Source organism: Panthera pardus, unplaced genomic scaffold (assembly GCF_024362965.1).
Source record: "Panthera pardus isolate Hobbes unplaced genomic scaffold, ASM2436296v1 HiC_scaffold_20, whole genome shotgun sequence".
In the NCBI taxonomy this organism is placed as follows: Eukaryota; Metazoa; Chordata; class Mammalia; order Carnivora; family Felidae; genus Panthera; species Panthera pardus.
In genome coordinates, this window is record NW_026526766.1 from 93,686,544 (window position 1) to 93,703,360 (window position 16,817).

Below are 16,817 nucleotides of genomic sequence, written 5' to 3' on the forward strand. Positions count from 1 at the left end.
GCCAGGTTCAGCTTGCCCGCAAGCACTTGGAGCTGCTGGCTGTTGGGGCCTGATGTCTCACAGGGTAAGAAAGCTGGGTCCTGGATGAGTGATTCGCAGGGTGGAGTAAAATGTGCACATAGGTATTGATGGTGTCACAGTCGGGGCTGCTTCACGTTATCAGCGGCTGCGGGTAACTGGCTCTCTCAGCCCAGAGACTTCAAAGCAGGGCCATACCAGTGAGGCTTCTTTTTGGGTCCTACAGGCATCTGCAGTGCCTGGGGCAGGTGTGGCTGAATAGGGCTATACCAGCAAGCTGGGGTCGAGACATCAGGGGAGCGACTCCCCCCTGTGACTCCTCAAAGAGCCTTTTTAGACAAGGGCTTTGCCTGGATCATTGTCACCTGTGTGTCAGATGGTTGGCCTGGCTCTCCCTCTCATGTTCTTGCTACTTGTGAAGTCGGTGGAGAGGTGCAGAGAGACCAGCGGTGGCCAGACTGAGCAAGGACAGGGCAGCAGCCAGGTGGGTGCAGGCTGACTCAGACACCAACAGGGAGGAGAGGCCTGGCACACAGACTCAGAGACACATCCAGAGAGGAAGTCAGCAGCATCACTGGTAGGTGGTTGCAGACAGTTTCAGGCGGCACTAGGGCCCAGAGAGGCAGAGAGACCCAGCAGGAGCAGGGCCCCAGAGGGGCCACGTGACACAAGTGTTCAGTGTCTTGCTCCCCTGGGAAGTTATGAGACGAGAGGAGTCTGCCAGCCCCGTGGCACCCTCCAGTCTAGCGGGTTAGCTGGTTGCTGGCAGAGGAGGAGCTGCAGCCCAGGGTTGGCCTGAGGGCACAGCCATGTCATCACAAGCTCATTCTCACCGGAGCTCCCGGCCACTCCGAGTCGGAACATTGTTCCCACTGTCTCTACTGCCTGTCTGTTCTGACGGAACTCACCTCCCCGCCCCTCACCGTCTTGGGCTGTGTCTAACACTAACCCTGCTGCTGCTGTGGTCTCAGCCCTCGTGGGCTCTTATGACTGAGGAGTGACCCTCAAGGCTGTCATCCCTTTCACGTGGTTCAGTGTTGTTCAGAGTTGGGTCCTCTGTTTCGGTGCCAGCCTGGGATGGGGTAGGTCCCCCGTGCCTTTAGTCTGAAGCCAGAGAAACAGAGGGTGGTTGTGTTGCAAGGCGTCCCCAGGAGTAGGGCCGCATGGCTTTGGTGTGTCAGAGGAGGCAGCTCAGGGCCTGGGTGGCAGTTGAAGCTGTGGGGTAGCAGATGGCCAGAGAGGCTAACAGTTGTCCCCCCTGTGTTGCCCTGGCCTGTCTGCCACATGGGCTCCCGGGTGAGGCACAGACAGCGTACTCTTTTGCCTTCACGCTTTTGAGGCACTGCCCTGGAAATGGCTCCCCGCACTGGAGCCCGGACCTCACTTCAAAGGGACAGGGTTAAGCATCATATGCTTTGTGCAGGCCAGCTGCAGGGACTGGGCTTCCCCCACCCGGCCACCTCTGTCTTTGCAGGTCAGCATGGTGCTCAGTGGCCCAGGGCCCTGGAGCTGGTGGCAGGGTTGGCCTGGGGCCCCTCAGGCTGTCACTCTAGGCTGTGGTGTCAGTACATTTGGGGCCTGGCCAAGGCCTCGCATCTTTAGATACCTTTTTTTCTGTGTTGCCTTTGCATGCATCTGATCCTGGCTCCGTCAATGGCTCACCGTGGGGCCCTCTGTGAGTCGCAGCCTCTAGGCTCAGTGTCTTCATCTGTGAAATGGGGACAAGAGCAGCACCTAATTCCTAAAGGTGGTTTTGGGGGTCGGATGAGGTGGGCATTGCAGCCGGTAGCACAGTGTGGCCCTTGAACAATATAGGTTCCACAGCCGGCATTGTTCTTACGCTGCCACCACCACCACCGTGGTGGGTCCAGAAACCTCCAGAGGCTGAAGGAGGAGAGTCTGGCCTCAGCAGAGGTTTCTGCTTGGCTGAGGTGGGACTGGAGTCGCCTGCATTGGAACCCTTATTCAGCAAAGACCCCAGAATGCAAAGGGCTTCCCATGTACCCTGGGCTGTGGAGCCCCACATGTAACCATGTGGGTGAGGCTGGAGGGTGGTCGAGGCCTTTGGTAGCCTGTGCATTGGGGGCTGAGTCTGGAGCACAGGCCATTCCTGGTGCTGGAGGGCTCCTCTCTGTGCCGGTGGATGAAGGGGGCTCCCTGTGGAGCCAGGAGAAAGGAGGGCATTGAGGACCATGGGAGGAAGCATCTCCAGCCCTCGACCTGAGTGCTGGGCTCCTGGGAGCAAATGGCCGCTGAGCCCAGTGGCAGCTGCCCAGATGGGGCTGACCACCTCGGGGAGCAGTCACAGCTTTACTCTTCGCTCCTGTTAGGGCCAGCTGCCCCTGGGCAGCTCTGCTGTATGCTTCAGCGAGGCCCGTGCCCCAGCGCTGCTGCAGGTGGCTCCCTGCCTCCTGCCTCTTCCTCAGTCCTGCCCCATTTGGACGCTGCCCCCCACCTCTCCCCATTTTGGTCTTCCTGGCCAGCAGCCCACCTGCCCTGGAAGCCTGTCTGCCACCTCATGCTGGTTCTTATCATTCCCACTGCCCTGCAAACCGTGGCCAAGGGCCCCTGTGCACCTGCTCAAGGGTGGCTTTGAGCCCCCACCTGGGACACCCCCCCCCCTCAGTCTTTGGGCTCAGGATGGGGCGAGGGCAGCGCTGAATTCTTGTTACCCTGGGTATCCCCCACCTGCTCTGCACCGACTGCCAGGGGTCTTGAGGGCTCCTGCCACCCCTCCTCCCTGCGTCCACTCTGCCATCTCTCCATTGCTGCGACCATCTGTGGCTTCCCCTGCGAGGCAGAGAGGTGGGGGGGCGGGGCAGACGCTCACTGCCGGTCTCCCCACAGCAGGCCGCAGAACTCGGCCAAAGCACGCTCGGTCTGGGAGCAGCGGGCCAGTCAGCTGCGGCTGCAGAACCTGCGGGCCAGCTGCGAGGCGCTGTACAGCGAGATGGACCCCGAGGAGCGGCTGCGCTACGCCACCACGCGCCACCTGCGGCCGGACATGAAGACGCACCTGGACCGGCCGCTCGTGGTGGAGCTGGGCCGCGACGGGCCGCGGGGCCCCGCGGGGGGCAAGGCCCGGCCCGAGGGCGCGGAGGCCGGCGAGGGCACGGACCCGCCCCGCAGGCACCACCGGCACCGCGACAAGGCCCCGGCAGCGGCCCCGGCGGCGGCGGCGGAGCAGGACAGGGCGGACGCCCCGAAGGCCGAGGGCGGGGAGTCCGGGGCCCGGGAGGAGCGGGCGCGGCCGCACCGCAGCCGCAGCAAGGAGGCCCGGAGCGAGCGCGGACGCGGCCCGGGCCCCGAGGGCGGCCGGCGCCACCACCGGCGCGGCTCCCCGGAGGAGGCGGCCGAGCGGGAGCCCCGGCGCCACCGCGCCCACCGGCACGCACCCGACCAGGGCAAGGAGGGCGCCGCGCCCGGGACCAAGGGCGAGCGGCGAGCGCGCCACCGCGGCGGCCCCCGGGCCGGCCCCCGGGAGGCCGGCAGCGGCGAGGAGCCGGCGCGGCGGCACCGGGCCCGGCACAAGGCGCTGCCCACGCACGAGGACGCAGAGAAGGAGGGCGAGGTCGAGGACAGGGACAAGGAGAAGGAGCTCCGGGACCATCAGCCCAAGTGAGGGAGTGCGCGTGGCGGAGGTGGGGCCCTGTCGGAGGGGCGAGGGGCTGGGGGTGCCGGTGGCGCAGGGTTCAGGGGTGCGGGGCTGTCCCTGTTCAGGTTGGCCGTCCCGCCTTCCGTCTCAGCCTCTCTCTCTGCGGTGGGGACAACCCTGCCCTGTTGGGGCGACGTGTAAAATCCTTAAAACCGCATGGGGATCAGGTTTGCTTGGTGCGTGTCCGCCGTTATTCTAAGGCTCACAGGAGAGAGAGGGTGTAGGACGAAATCGTTGGGACTGGTTTGGGACACATTGGCTTGGGAAGATTGGAGAGAGCCTGAGGGAGGCCCGAGGAGGCCACTGGGGGCTGAGTGGTAGGAAGGAATAGGGCCAGGCTGGGTGGCCATGACAGAAAGGGCCTCCCAGCTCTCCACACCAGCTGGCTCGCCTGCTCCCTGGCAGAGACAGGCCATGACTCTGAGTCTGTGAGAAAGCTGGGGTGACAGGAGGCCCCAGGCTGAGGCCAGCACTCTTGGGCGCCTGCCCGGCAGCTGGAAGCCCCTGCTCAGGTCCAGAGTCTGTCTTTGAGTGCAGAGTTCTGTGTGGGGCCTTTGGTCTGGAGGGGCCGCAGGTGGAGTAGCTTAGAGAAACACCCTCTTCTGGGCTTCTTCGTTCTGCACATAATTCCCTTTTATATACATAGTGTGATGCCAGCCATGCCTGGTCGTGTGCCAGGGACAGACAGGTTGAGTCGGCCCCATTTTTACTTTTCAGACCTGAAAACACAGAAGTGTACAAAGTGATGAAAACCATATGAAATGTCAGAGTAGCAGAGGAAGTGGTCAGGGATTTATCTGATTTGCATCAGGGCATAAGGAGCTGGATTTTGCAGACTGACTAGGAGTTTAGGGCTGCATCAGAGTCTGATGTGCATTCTTGGTTGCAGGGAGCCACGCTGTGACCTGGAGGCCAGTGAGATGATGGGTGTGGGCCCTGTACATGCACTGCCCAGCACCTGCCTACAGAAGGTGGAGGAACAGCCAGAAGATGCAGACAATCAGCGGAATGTCACACGGATGGGCAGTCAACCCTCGGACCTGAGTGCCACTGTGCATATCCCGGTGACGCTGACCGGCCCTCCTGGGGAGACCACGGTTGTTCCCAGTGAGTATCTCCCCGTATCAGCGGGGCAGGGCCCACCTTATGCAGGCCCAGTTTGCTCTCCCCCGTCCCCCTCTCTCCATGGCAGCCGCTTGGGGACAGAGCATGCCTGTGTGAGCCTGTCTACACCAGCTCGAGACAAAGTCCTTTGTGGTCAGCATCTGTGCCTTGATGTCTCTTTGTTTCCGATGCCCCAGAGGAGCACTGTTGCTATCACATGCCACTTAAACTCTATTCTCCTCCCTTCCAAAAATATGTGCAAGTTACCAGCTCAGTGCCAGGCATGGTGTGAGAGTGCTGGGGATAGGGGGGGGGAGTGGAACTTTGGGGCTTACGGTCTCATCAGGAGAGCAGACCTCAGGATGGTCACAGCTCTTCATAGTTGTGTGAAAGCTGCTAAGGACCATGTCCCCAGACTTGATGGGGGCTGAGAACTAGTGGGTGAGGAGGAGGAAGTTGTCGGGGTGCTGGTATTCCTACCGACTTACTTTGCCCTATGATCCCTGCACTAAGATCCCCATAGGCCTTTGCCTCAGCCCCTTTTTTCTTTCACTCACTCACTCACTCACTCACTCACACGTGAGTGTGAGCCTGATTGGGCAGCCACTCCATGCCTGACTGCCTGACCATGAGGGCAGGAACTGAGGGTGCAGGGTGGACAAGATACTGCTCCTGTTTTCAGGCCACTCCACCTTGTAGGGACAAGACGGACAAATACCGTCCCCTCATACTGTGTGGAAGGTGCATAGACCTCTCGTGAGCGCCGAGGACAGAGAAGGCGTTCCACGGGGAGGGGAAGATACCACAGAAGCAGAGCTGACGTGCAAGGCCAAATGAAGATTTAGGTCTCGAGTAGACCAGTTGCCACCACCTGGTGTTGCCTGTATTTGCAGATGTGTCCACAAACACAGACACATGTCTGTGTCTGTTACCTCTTGCTCAGGTGCTCTCACCTGGGGCCTGTGAACCGGTGCACAGTGCTAGGTGTGGCAATGGGAGATGGCCAGCTCCAGCTGCTTAAGCTCTCCTCCTTTTTGCTTCCTTGGGAGAGTGCTTTCCCTGGCCTATCCCTGGTTTCCCTTCCCATGGGTAATAGTGGGTCTGTCTTACCAGACTCCTGGAAAGCAACCCCCCTGGTCTGAGTCTCTCTGGATAAACTTGAGGATCGGCCCAGGCTTCCCACCTGACTTTTGTCAAGCCCCTCTTCCCCAACTCCTGGCAACCCCTGATCTTTTTTACCATCTCTGTAGTTTCGCCTTTTCCAGAATGTCATCGTGTTGGAATCATACAGTGTATAGCCTTTTCAGATTGGCTTCTTTCACTTACCAATATGCATTTCAGGTTCCTGCCATGTCTTTTCATGGCTCAATAGCTCATTTCTTTTTAACACTGAATAGTATTCCATTGTCTGGGGATACTGCAGTTTATTTATCCACGTACCTATTGAAGGACATCTTGGTTGCTTCCAAATTTTGGCCATTATGAATAAAGCTGCTATAAACGTGTGCAAGATTTTGTGTGAACTGGTTTTCAACTTCTTTGGGTAAATACCAAGGGGAGTAGTGGCTGTATCATATGGTAAGACTGTGTTTCATTTTGTAAGAAACCGCTGAACTGCTTATACCATTTTGCATTTCCACTAGTAACGTACGAGGGTCCTATTGTTCCACATCCTTGTCAGCAGTTGGTATTGTCAGTGTTCCAGATTTTGGCCAGGCTAGTAAGTATGTCGTAGTATCAAATTGTTTAAGTTTGCATTTTCCTAATGATGTGTGATGTGGAACATTGTTTTCATATACTTATTTGCTATCTGTCTTTTCCTCTTCAGTGAGGTGTCTCTTAAGATCTTTGACCCATTTTTTAATCTGGTTGTTTTCTTATTTTCAAATTTTAGGTGTTCTTTGCATATCCCGGATAACACTCTTTTATCAGATGTGTTTTTTTACAAATATTTTTTCCCATCCGTGGCTCATCTTGTTCTCTTGACGTTATCTTTCACAGAGCAGAATTTATTAATTCTAGCTGATACGTTATTTTTCTCATGGATCATATATTTGGTGTTGCATCTAAAAAGGATCATCAGAAACAGAGTCGTCTAGGTTTTCTCCTGTGTTATCCCCTACGAGTTTTATGCATTTCACATTTAGGCCCGTGAGCCGTTTTGACTTAACTTGTGTGAAAGGTATTATGTCTATCTATATTCATTTTTGCATGTGGACATCCAGCACCATTTGTTCGAAGAGGTGATCTTTGCCCCACTGATTACCTTTGCTTCTTTGTCAAAGATCAGTTGATTCTATTTCTGGGGTCTATTTCTGAGCTCTGTATTCTGTTCTTTTGCCCTGTTTGTCTATTTTTTACCAATACAGCACTGTCTTGATCACTGTAATATTATGGTGAGTCTTGAAGTTGGGTAGTGTCAGACCTCTAACTTTGTTCTTCTCCTTCTGTATTGAAGTGTTGGCTATTGTGGGTCTCTTGCTTCTCCATGTAAACTTTGGAATCAGTTTGTTGATATCCATAAGATAACTTGATGAGATTTTGCTTGGGGTTGCATTGAATCTATAGGTCAGGTTGTTAAGAACTGACACCTTGACAATATTGAATCTTCCTATCCATGAACATGGAACATTTGTATCCTTATGTAGTTCTTTGGTTTTATTCATCAGAGTTTCAGTTTTCTACGTATAGATATTGTAGATACTTTGTTAGATTTATACTTAAGAATTTCATTTTGGGGGGAGCTAATATGAATTAATTATTCTCAAGTTAGTTAACAGGCAGTGTAGTCTTGGCTTCTGGAGTAGAACCCGGTGATTCATCACTTATAAATGACACCCAGTGATCATCCTGATGAGTGTCCTTCTTAAATGCCCATCACCCATTTACTCCACCTGCCAACCTCCCAACCCCCATCAGCCCTCAGTTTGTTCTCTGCATTTAAGAGTGTCTTATGATTTGTCTCCTTCTCTGTTTCTTATTTTTGCTTCCCTTTCCCTATGTGCATCTAAGTTTCTCAAATTCCACATATGAGTGAAATGTGATATCTGTCTTTCTCTGACTGACGTATTTTGCTTAGCATAAGACTCTCCAGTTCCATCCATGTTGTTGCAAATGGCGAGATTTCATTCTTTTTCATCACTGAGTAGTATTCCATTGTATATGTATACCACGTCTTTTTAATCCATCAGTTGATGGACATTTGGGCACTTTTCATAATTTGGCTATTGTTGATAATGCTGCTATAAATATTGGGGTGCATGTGCCCCTTCAAATCAGCATTTTGTATCCTTTGGAAATACCCCTACTAGTGCAATTGCTGGGTCATAGGGTAGTTCTATTAATGATATTGTGCTTTAAATTTCAAATCCTGCTCATTCATTGTTGGTAAATAGGAAAGCAATTGACCTTTGTGTATTAACCTTGTATCCTGCAACTTTAAATCACTTTAAGTTCCAGAAGTTTGTTGTTGTTGTTGTTGTTGATTCTTTTGGTTTTCCATATATATTATCATGTCATCTGTGAACAAAGACAGTTTCATGTCTTCCTTCCCAATCTATATACGTTTTGTTTCCTTGCCTTGCCTTAGTGCATTAGTAGGACTTCCAGCACAATGTTGAAAAGGAGTGGTGAGAGGTGACATCATTGCCTTGTACCTCATCTCAGTGGGAAAACTTCAAGTCTCTCATCGTTAAGTATGAGGTGAGCTGTAGGTTTTTTGTGGAGAGTATTTATCAAGTTGAGGAAATTCCCCTCTATTCCTAGTTCACTGGGAGATTTTATAATGAGTAGGTGTTAGATTTTGTCAGATGCTTTTTCTGCATCTATTGATATGATCAAGTGACTTTTCCTTTTTAATCTGTTGATGGGATGAATTACATTCAATGATTTTCAAGTGTTGGACCAGCCTTGAATACCTGACACAGCTCTCCCATTTAGTTATGGTATATGATTATTTTTATACTTTTGGGGGGATTTGATTTGCTAATATTTTGTTGAGGATTTTTGCATCTATGTTCATGAGAGATATTGGTCTAACCAGTTTTCTTGTAATGCCTTGTCTGGTTTTGTTACTAGGGGAATGCTGACCTCATAAAATGAGTTAGGAAGTACTCCCTTTGCTTCTATCCTTTGAAAGAGATTGTTGATGATTGGTATAATTTCTTCCTTAATTGTTTGGTAGAATTCATCAGTGAACCCATCTGGGCCTGGTGCTTTCTGTGTTTTGGAAGGTAGTTAATTTATGAATCAATCTCTTTAATAGATAGAAGCCTATTTATTTTTATTTTCATTTATTTATTTAAAAAAAAATTTTTTTTTTGAGAGAGAGACAGAGAGACAGAGAGACAGAGTGCAAGACGGGGAGGGCCAGAGAGAGAGGGAGACACAGAAGCTGAGGCAGGCTCCAGGCTCTGAGCTGTCAGCACAGAGCCCAATGTGGGGCTTGAACTCAGGAGCCATGAACTGAGCCGAAGTCAGACACTTACCCGACTGAGCCACTCAGGAGCCCCAGAAGCCTGTTTAGATTGTGTATTTCTTCTTGTGTGAGTTTCAAGGAGATTTGTCTTTCCAAGGAATTGGTCCATTACATGCAGGTTATCAAATTTGTGGGCATAAGAGTTGTTCATAGTATTCTTTTATCATCCTTTTCATGTCCATGAGCAGTCGTGATGTCCCTTCTTTCATTTCTTATATTAGTAATTTGTGTTTTCCCTCTTTTTTCCTAGTTAGTCTAAATAGAGGCTTATCAATTTTAATGATCTTTTCAAAGAAACAGTTGCATTGGTTTTGTTGATATTCTTTATTAATTTTCTCTTTTTAGTTTCATTGATTTCTGCTCTAATTCTTATTATTTCTTTTCTTCTGCTTACTTTTAGCATGCTTTTTCTTTTTGTTTCCTAAGGTGGAAGCTTAGATTATTGATTTTAAATCTTCATTTTCTAATATATGCATTCAGTGTTATAAATTTCCTTGTAAGCATTGCTGCTGCATTCAACAAACTGGTAAGTTGTGTTTTCATTTTCATTTAGTTAAAAAAAAAATATATATATATGTTTTTATTTGATGTTTATTTATTTTTGAGGGGAAGGGGCAGAAGAGAGGGAAACAGAGGATCCAAAGCAGGCTCTGTGCTGACAGCAGACAGCCCCATGTGGGGCTCGAACTCACGAACTGCGAAATCATGACCTGAGCTGAAGTCCAATGCTTAACTGACTGAGCCAACCATGTGCCCCTAGTTAAAAATATTTTTGAATGTCTTTTGAGATTTCTTCTTTGACCCATGTATTACTTAGAAGCGTATTGTTTAATTTCTATGTCTTTGGGGGACTTCCAGTTATCCTTCTGTTATGGCTTCTAGTTTAATTCCATTGTGGTCTGAGAACAGACATTGTTGCCCACTTTTTAATTGGGTTGCAAATATTTCCCCCCAGTTTGTGGCTTGTCTTTTCATTCTCTTAATGTCTAGTATTTATGATTGTTAATGGTGCAAGGGTTAGTTTGGGTTCTGTCTTGGCCTCTGCTGGGTGTGGAAATCTGGGCTATTGCTTTTTAAATGTCAGTTTTGTATCTTCCTACTTTTCTGAACCCTCAAATTGCGTATTACTTTTAGCACTGACTCTGGTTTCTTTCTAAGTACATTGTCAAAACTTCTACAAATACAGCTTTAACTATTCCTTTCCAATCTTAGACCTCTCATTGTTTGTTTTTCTAATTTTTTAATTTTTTGCGTGATTGCATTGGCTAAATACACTATCAGGTAACAGTGGACTTAGTGGGTACCCTTACCTTGTTTCTGCCTGTATTTGGGTTTGAGGTGTGTGTGTGTGTGTGTGTGTGTGTCTGTGTGTGTGTGTGTGTGTGTAAAATCAAGGTACAGTACTCATAAATTCCTATTTCAGTAAGTATTTGTCTGGAATAGATGTTGAATTTTGTTGAATGCCTTTTTAGCATGCTAGACATCATACATTTTCCCCCTTAAATATGGAGATTTATAGTAATGAACTTTTTACCATTGAACTGTCTTTGTGATCTTACAATAAACCCCGCTTAGTTAACATTTTTTAAAAAGATTTTTATTTTTTAAGTAATCTCTACACCCAATGTGGGGCTTGAACTCACAACCCCAAGATCAAGAGTTACATGCTTTACTGACTGAGCCAACCAGGTACCCCAGTTAACATATTTTGAAATGTGATGTTACATTCTGTTAATATTTTATGTAGGATTTTTGGATTGATACTTTTTACTGACACCAGTTCTTTTAGCGTTCCCAGACCCAAGTCCAGCATGAAGAGGGTCCCCAGGTACCAAGCAATTCTCAGACATCAGGAGGGTGTCCAAGAGTTTGTCTCAATTCTGATACTACCTACCAGTAGATACCATCAGATTCCACAGGTTAAGGGCTCAGCCTGCAAGACTGAGATCTACAAGCCCTCATTTCAGACACCAGTCAGAAGCCTCAGGCCGTCGCCTGTGCTTCTGACCTGCCAACTGCGATTGGAGGTTTCAATGACCTTTTCCTTAAGTTCTTTAAATTTGCTCACAGAACTCAGAGAAACACTTATGTTTACCAGCTTGTTAAAGGATATGAAACAGGATAAGAATCAACAGCTAGATGAAGAAATATGTGTGGTGAGGTCTGGAGAAAAAGGTGTGGAGCTTCCATGCCCTTTATTGGCACGCCACTCTTCCCAATCCCTACCTGTTCACCAATCCAGAGGCTCTCTAAACCCAGTCTTTGGGTTTTATGCAGGCTTTGTTGCAGTCCTAAGTCGTTGACCATTGGCTGGTCCAACCTCCATCCCCTACTTCCTCCCTGGAAGTCAGGGTTGGGGCTGAAAGTTCCAACCCTTTAATCATGTGGTTAGTCCTCCTGGCAACAAGTCCCAGCCCTTGGATGGAGTCCACAAGTCACCTTCATTAGTAACAGGACACCCATGTCACCTTTATGGCTCTGAAATGTTTCTCAGAAACTGGAGGAAGGCCAAATGTATCTGTGAAATAGATTTTAGAGCAAATATATATTTCTTACAAATCATTATATTCCATATTTTAGAGTGAGATGTGTTCTATAGTTTTCCTATCTTATCTTTAAGTATTGTAAGGTTTAGATATGAATACTATATAGTTACAATATGCTTAATGTATCCATCACTGAAAGTCAAATGTTATAATGTTTCAAATTTCCTATTACTTAATTTTATTTATCAAAAAAACATTTTTTAATGTTTATTTATTTTTGAGAGAGACAGAGACAGAATGTGAGTGGGTTAGGGGTAGAGAGAGAGGGAGACACAGAAAGCAAAGCGGGCTCCAGGCTCCAAGCTGTCAGCACAGGGCCCGACGCAGGGCTTGAACTCACAAGCTGTGAGATCATGACCTGAGCCGAAGTTGGACACTCAACCAACTGAGCCATCCAGGCACCCCTAAATTTCCTATTATTTTAAATGGGAAAATTATAATGTCCTATAAAAATTTTAATGTATTACAGTTGGTTGTACTCAAAATCCTCAGTAAATTTTTAAAAATATAACGAAAGCATAGTTAAACACTGAAAAGTATCAACTATCATATCAGGACATAAAATGCTTTCCCTCCCTGATCACCACAGTTAAAATAGCTGTTAACAAGCAATTGCTTTGGACACGTCCTTTATTGAAACTTATTGCATTTTTCAAAAACATTCACACATGATTCTAATAGTCAACCAGCTGAATTTGGAATCTTGCCTGAGAGTTTTTCCCTACATTTGTTGTTGTTGTTGTTGTTAAAAATGTTGTATTGAGAGGCACCTGGGTGTTTCAGTCAAGTGTCCCACTCTTGATATTGGCTCCAATCGTGATCTCGTGGTCATGAAATTAAGCCCTGTGTGGGGTCCTGTGCTGAGAGTGGAGCCTGCTTGCGATTCTCTCTCTCTCCCTCTCTTTCTGTCCCTCCCCCCACTCATGCTGTCTCTCTCGCAAAATAAATAAATAAACTTTTTAAAAATGTTCTGTTGAGTTTGGGGGAAGTATACATTTTTCCTACATAAACATCAGCCAAAAAAAAAACCCAACAACATTGTAATGAGAGATACCTATGTTTTCCTGAAGTGAGGGTATTATAAAACTAAGGAGAACTCTATGGGGAAAATTTACCCAAAGCGGTCTGTAGGACATAACCCTTACTGATTCATAAAAAGAAAGTTTTCTTCTTTTCCTTTTCTGGTATAGTTTAAGTAGCATAGGATTGCTTGGTCTGTAAAGATTTCGTAGAATTCACTTGTGAAATCATCTGGCTCAGGTTTCTTTTGGAAGGGTAATTCTTTAATAATTTCTCTATTTCTGTATGGATATTGTCTGTTTAAACTTCTTATCTCCTGAGATCTCTTTGGTAAATTACAATTTCCTTAGAACTGATCATTTGATCTAGACTTTCCAATTTATATATATACAGTTATGCAAAGAAGTGGCTTAAGTGTTTTAAAAGCACTTCCTCTGTTTCCCCCCTTGTCATTTTTTATCCTGTGTATTTTATTTATTTATTTAATGGTTTATTTTTTAGAATAGTCTTAGATTTGTAGACAAATTAGCAGAAAATACAGAGTTCTTATATAATCTCCCCAAACACAGTTTTCCCCTATTATTAACATTTTATTACAATTGATTAACCAATATTGAAATATTATTATTAACTAAAGTCCATAGTTTACATTAGGGTACCCTCTTTGTGTTGTACATTCTATGGGTTTTGACAAATTCAAAGTCATGTGTCTGCCGTTATTAGTATCATTATCCTGTGTACTTTGTTTCCCTCTTTTTTTCTTGATTGTATTAGTGATTTATATGTTTTGTAGGTTTTCATAAAAAGAACCAGCATTTTATTAGTTCTGTGATTTTGTTTTTTAAGTGTTTTTTAAATGTTACTTTTCAATTTTATCTTCATTATTTCCTTCTTGCCTTTTTGTTTTACTATGTTGTTACTTTTCTAGCTTCCTGAGTTAGAGACTTAGTTTACTTATTTTATTCTTTAATTTTTGTTATATGATTATTTAAGGCTATGAGTTTTCCTCTGATTACTAATTTAATTGTATCTTATAGATTCTGACATTTGGTGTCTTCATTTTCATCAGATTTTAAAGAAATTGTGTAATTTTGGTTTGTATTTAGTTTGTAGATACCTTGGGATTGTCTGCGTAATCAAGTCATCTGATAATGAACAGTTTTATGACACGTGTGCCTTTTATTTCTTTTTCTTCCCTCATTTTACTGTCAACTTCCACAAGTGTGTTGAACAGCAGTGGTGGAACTGACGTCCTTCTCTCATTCCTATCTTGTGGGAGGAGGGAACAGTCAGTCTTTCAACATGGAGTGTGACATTAGCTGTAGGATTTTTTTGGGAGGGTGTGTTGATATATGTTCTTTATCAAGTTGAGAAAATTCCCCTCTATTCCTTTTTTTTCTGAGAGTTTTTTTTATATTCAATTAGTGCTACATTTTGTCAAATGATTTTCTGCATCAATTGATGGGGTCATGTGATTTTTCTTCTGTAATATGGTAGTTTACATTGGTTGGTTTTCAAATATTAAGTCAGCCTTGCATCCCTGGGATAAACTCTACTGGTGATGGTGTATAATTATTTTTATATATTGCTGAAATCTGTTTCTTAATGTTTTGTTAAGGAGTTTTGACTCTGTATTCATGAGGGATATTGGTGCTTTGTTGTTCTTTGTGTGTGTGTGTGTGTGTGTGTGTGTGTGTGTGTGTGTGTGGTATGCATGCATGTGTGCATGCTGTCTTTGTCTGATTTTGGTATCACAGTAGTACTGAATTCATAGTATGAATTGGAAAGCGTTCCTTCTTCTGGTTTTTTTTGGAGGTGATTGTATAGAATTGGTGTTAATTGTTCTTTAACGTTTGGTAGAACTTGGAAATAAAGCATGTCTCTTTTGGAATTAAAAAAAATATTCTCAATAGTGATAAGGGCATGTTATCTATTTCACATTGGGTGAGTTGTAGTATGTGCTTTTGAAGGAATTGGTTATTTCATTTAATTTGTCAAATTTATGTATGTATAGTTGTTTGTAGTATTTCTTTATTATCCTCTTGATGTCTTTGTGATCTGTGGTGACAACCCCTGTCTTATTCCTGATATTGGTGATTTGTGTCTTCTCTCTTTTTTTTTTTTTCCTGTGAGTCTCACTAAAGTTTGTTAATCTCCCTGATCTTTTCAAGGAATTAGATTCTTATTTCCTAGATTTTCTCTGTTTTTCTGTTTACAATTGCATTTTATTTCTGCTTTATTATTTTCTTCTTTCTGTTTCTTTGGGTTTATTTTGTCCTTTTTTAGTTCTTGAGATGGGAGCTTAAGTTATTGATTTGAGGCCTTTCCTCTTTTTTAATGTAAACATTTAGTGCTATAAATTTTTTTTTTATTTTTAAAAAATGTTTATTTACTTTGAGAGGGAGAGAGAGAACATGAGTAAGGGGAAGGACAGGGAGAGAGGGAGAGAAAGAATCCCAAGCAGGCTCCACGCTGTCAGTGCAGAACTTGATGTGGGGCTTGATCTCATGAACCTTGAGATCATGACCTGAGCAGATATCAAGAGTTGGACACTGAACTGACTGAGCCACCCAGGCACCCCTAAATTTTCTTTTTAGTACTTGCTTTATCTGTATCCCACAGGTTTTGATATATTTTAATTTTCATTCAATTCCATTAAAAAATTTCCCTTGGGACTTCATCTTTGATTCATGGTTTGTTTAGAAATGTGTGGTTTAGTTTCCAAGGGTTTCGAGATTTTCCTATTGTCTCTCTCTTATTGACTTCTAGCTTGATGATTTTGTGGTCAGTGAACATACTGTGTATGATTTTAATTATTTTGAATTTATTAAGGCTTGTTTTATGGCTGGGGATATGGCATATCTTGGTATATGTTTTGTGGGTGCTTGAAAAGAGTATATGGTGTGGAGTTCTGTGTGCATGCTGATTTTCTGTCTAGATCTGTCAGTTGCTGGGAAAGGGGCGTTCAAGTGTCCAACTATAAACGTGGATTTGTCTGTGTCTTCTGTCATTTCTATCAGTTTTTGCTTCACATATTTTGCAGCACTGTTATTGAGTGCATACACATTTAGAATTGATGTCTTCTTGAAAGATTGACTCTTTTATCATTGTGTAATGTGTCTCTCTGTACCTGATAATTTTCTTTGCTCTGATGTCTACTTTATCTGATATGAATATACTGTTTCCTACTTTATTTTGATTAATATTTGCATGATGTATCTTTTTCACCTTTTTACTTTCAAGCTAGCTATATGGTTATATTTTAAGTTAGTTTCTTATAGATAGCATATTGATGGGTCATGTTTTTAATTTGGCATATTTGTCAGTTCTGTTTTTTATTTGGCATATTCAGACCATTTACATTTAATGTAATTGCATATGTTATAATAAGTCTGCTGTTTTATTTATTGTTTGTTCTTTTTGTTTTATATTTCTCTGGTTTCTTTCTTTGTTTTTTTTTCCTTCCTGTGGGTTACTTGTATGTATTTTAGAATTCCATTTTGATTTCTCTGTAGTATTGTTGAGTGTAAGTCTTTGTATTTTTTTTTTTTTAATGGTTGCTGTAGGTGTTACATTATATAAATAAATTATTCTAGTCTACTGGGGTTGTCATTTTACCAGTTTAAGTGAAATATACTTCTCTTTTTCCTTCCTGTGTATAAATGTCCTAATTATTTCCTCTGCATATATTTAGAACCACATCAGTGTATGTTGTAATTTTTGCTTCAACTGTCAAACATAATGTAGAAAACACAGGAGGAGAAGGAGGAAAGTGTGTTGTGTTTAACCATATTTTTACTTCTTCTATTGTTCTTTCTTCTTTCCTTATAATTCCAATATTTCTTCTTTCATAATTTACTTTCTGTTTAGAGGGGCTTTCCTTAGTGTTTCTTTTAGGGTAGTCCGCAGGTGACAAGTTCTCTAAGTTTCCTTCATCTGAGAGTATCTGGATATTCCCTTCATTCCTGAAGGATGTTTTCACTGGGTGTAAATTTTG

At 44.8% G+C, this 16,817-nt stretch overlaps 1 protein-coding gene across 1 annotated transcript in view; it reads left to right on the forward strand.

Moving 5' to 3' along the window:
• Nucleotides 1-16,817, forward strand: part of CACNA1B (calcium voltage-gated channel subunit alpha1 B) — a 190,709-nt gene that overhangs the window by 96,239 nt on the left and 77,653 nt on the right. Inside the window, 2 exon segments of the mRNA XM_053908620.1 lie at nucleotides 2,869-3,636; nucleotides 4,563-4,780. Coding sequence (XP_053764595.1) covers nucleotides 2,869-3,636; nucleotides 4,563-4,780 — 986 coding nt within the window.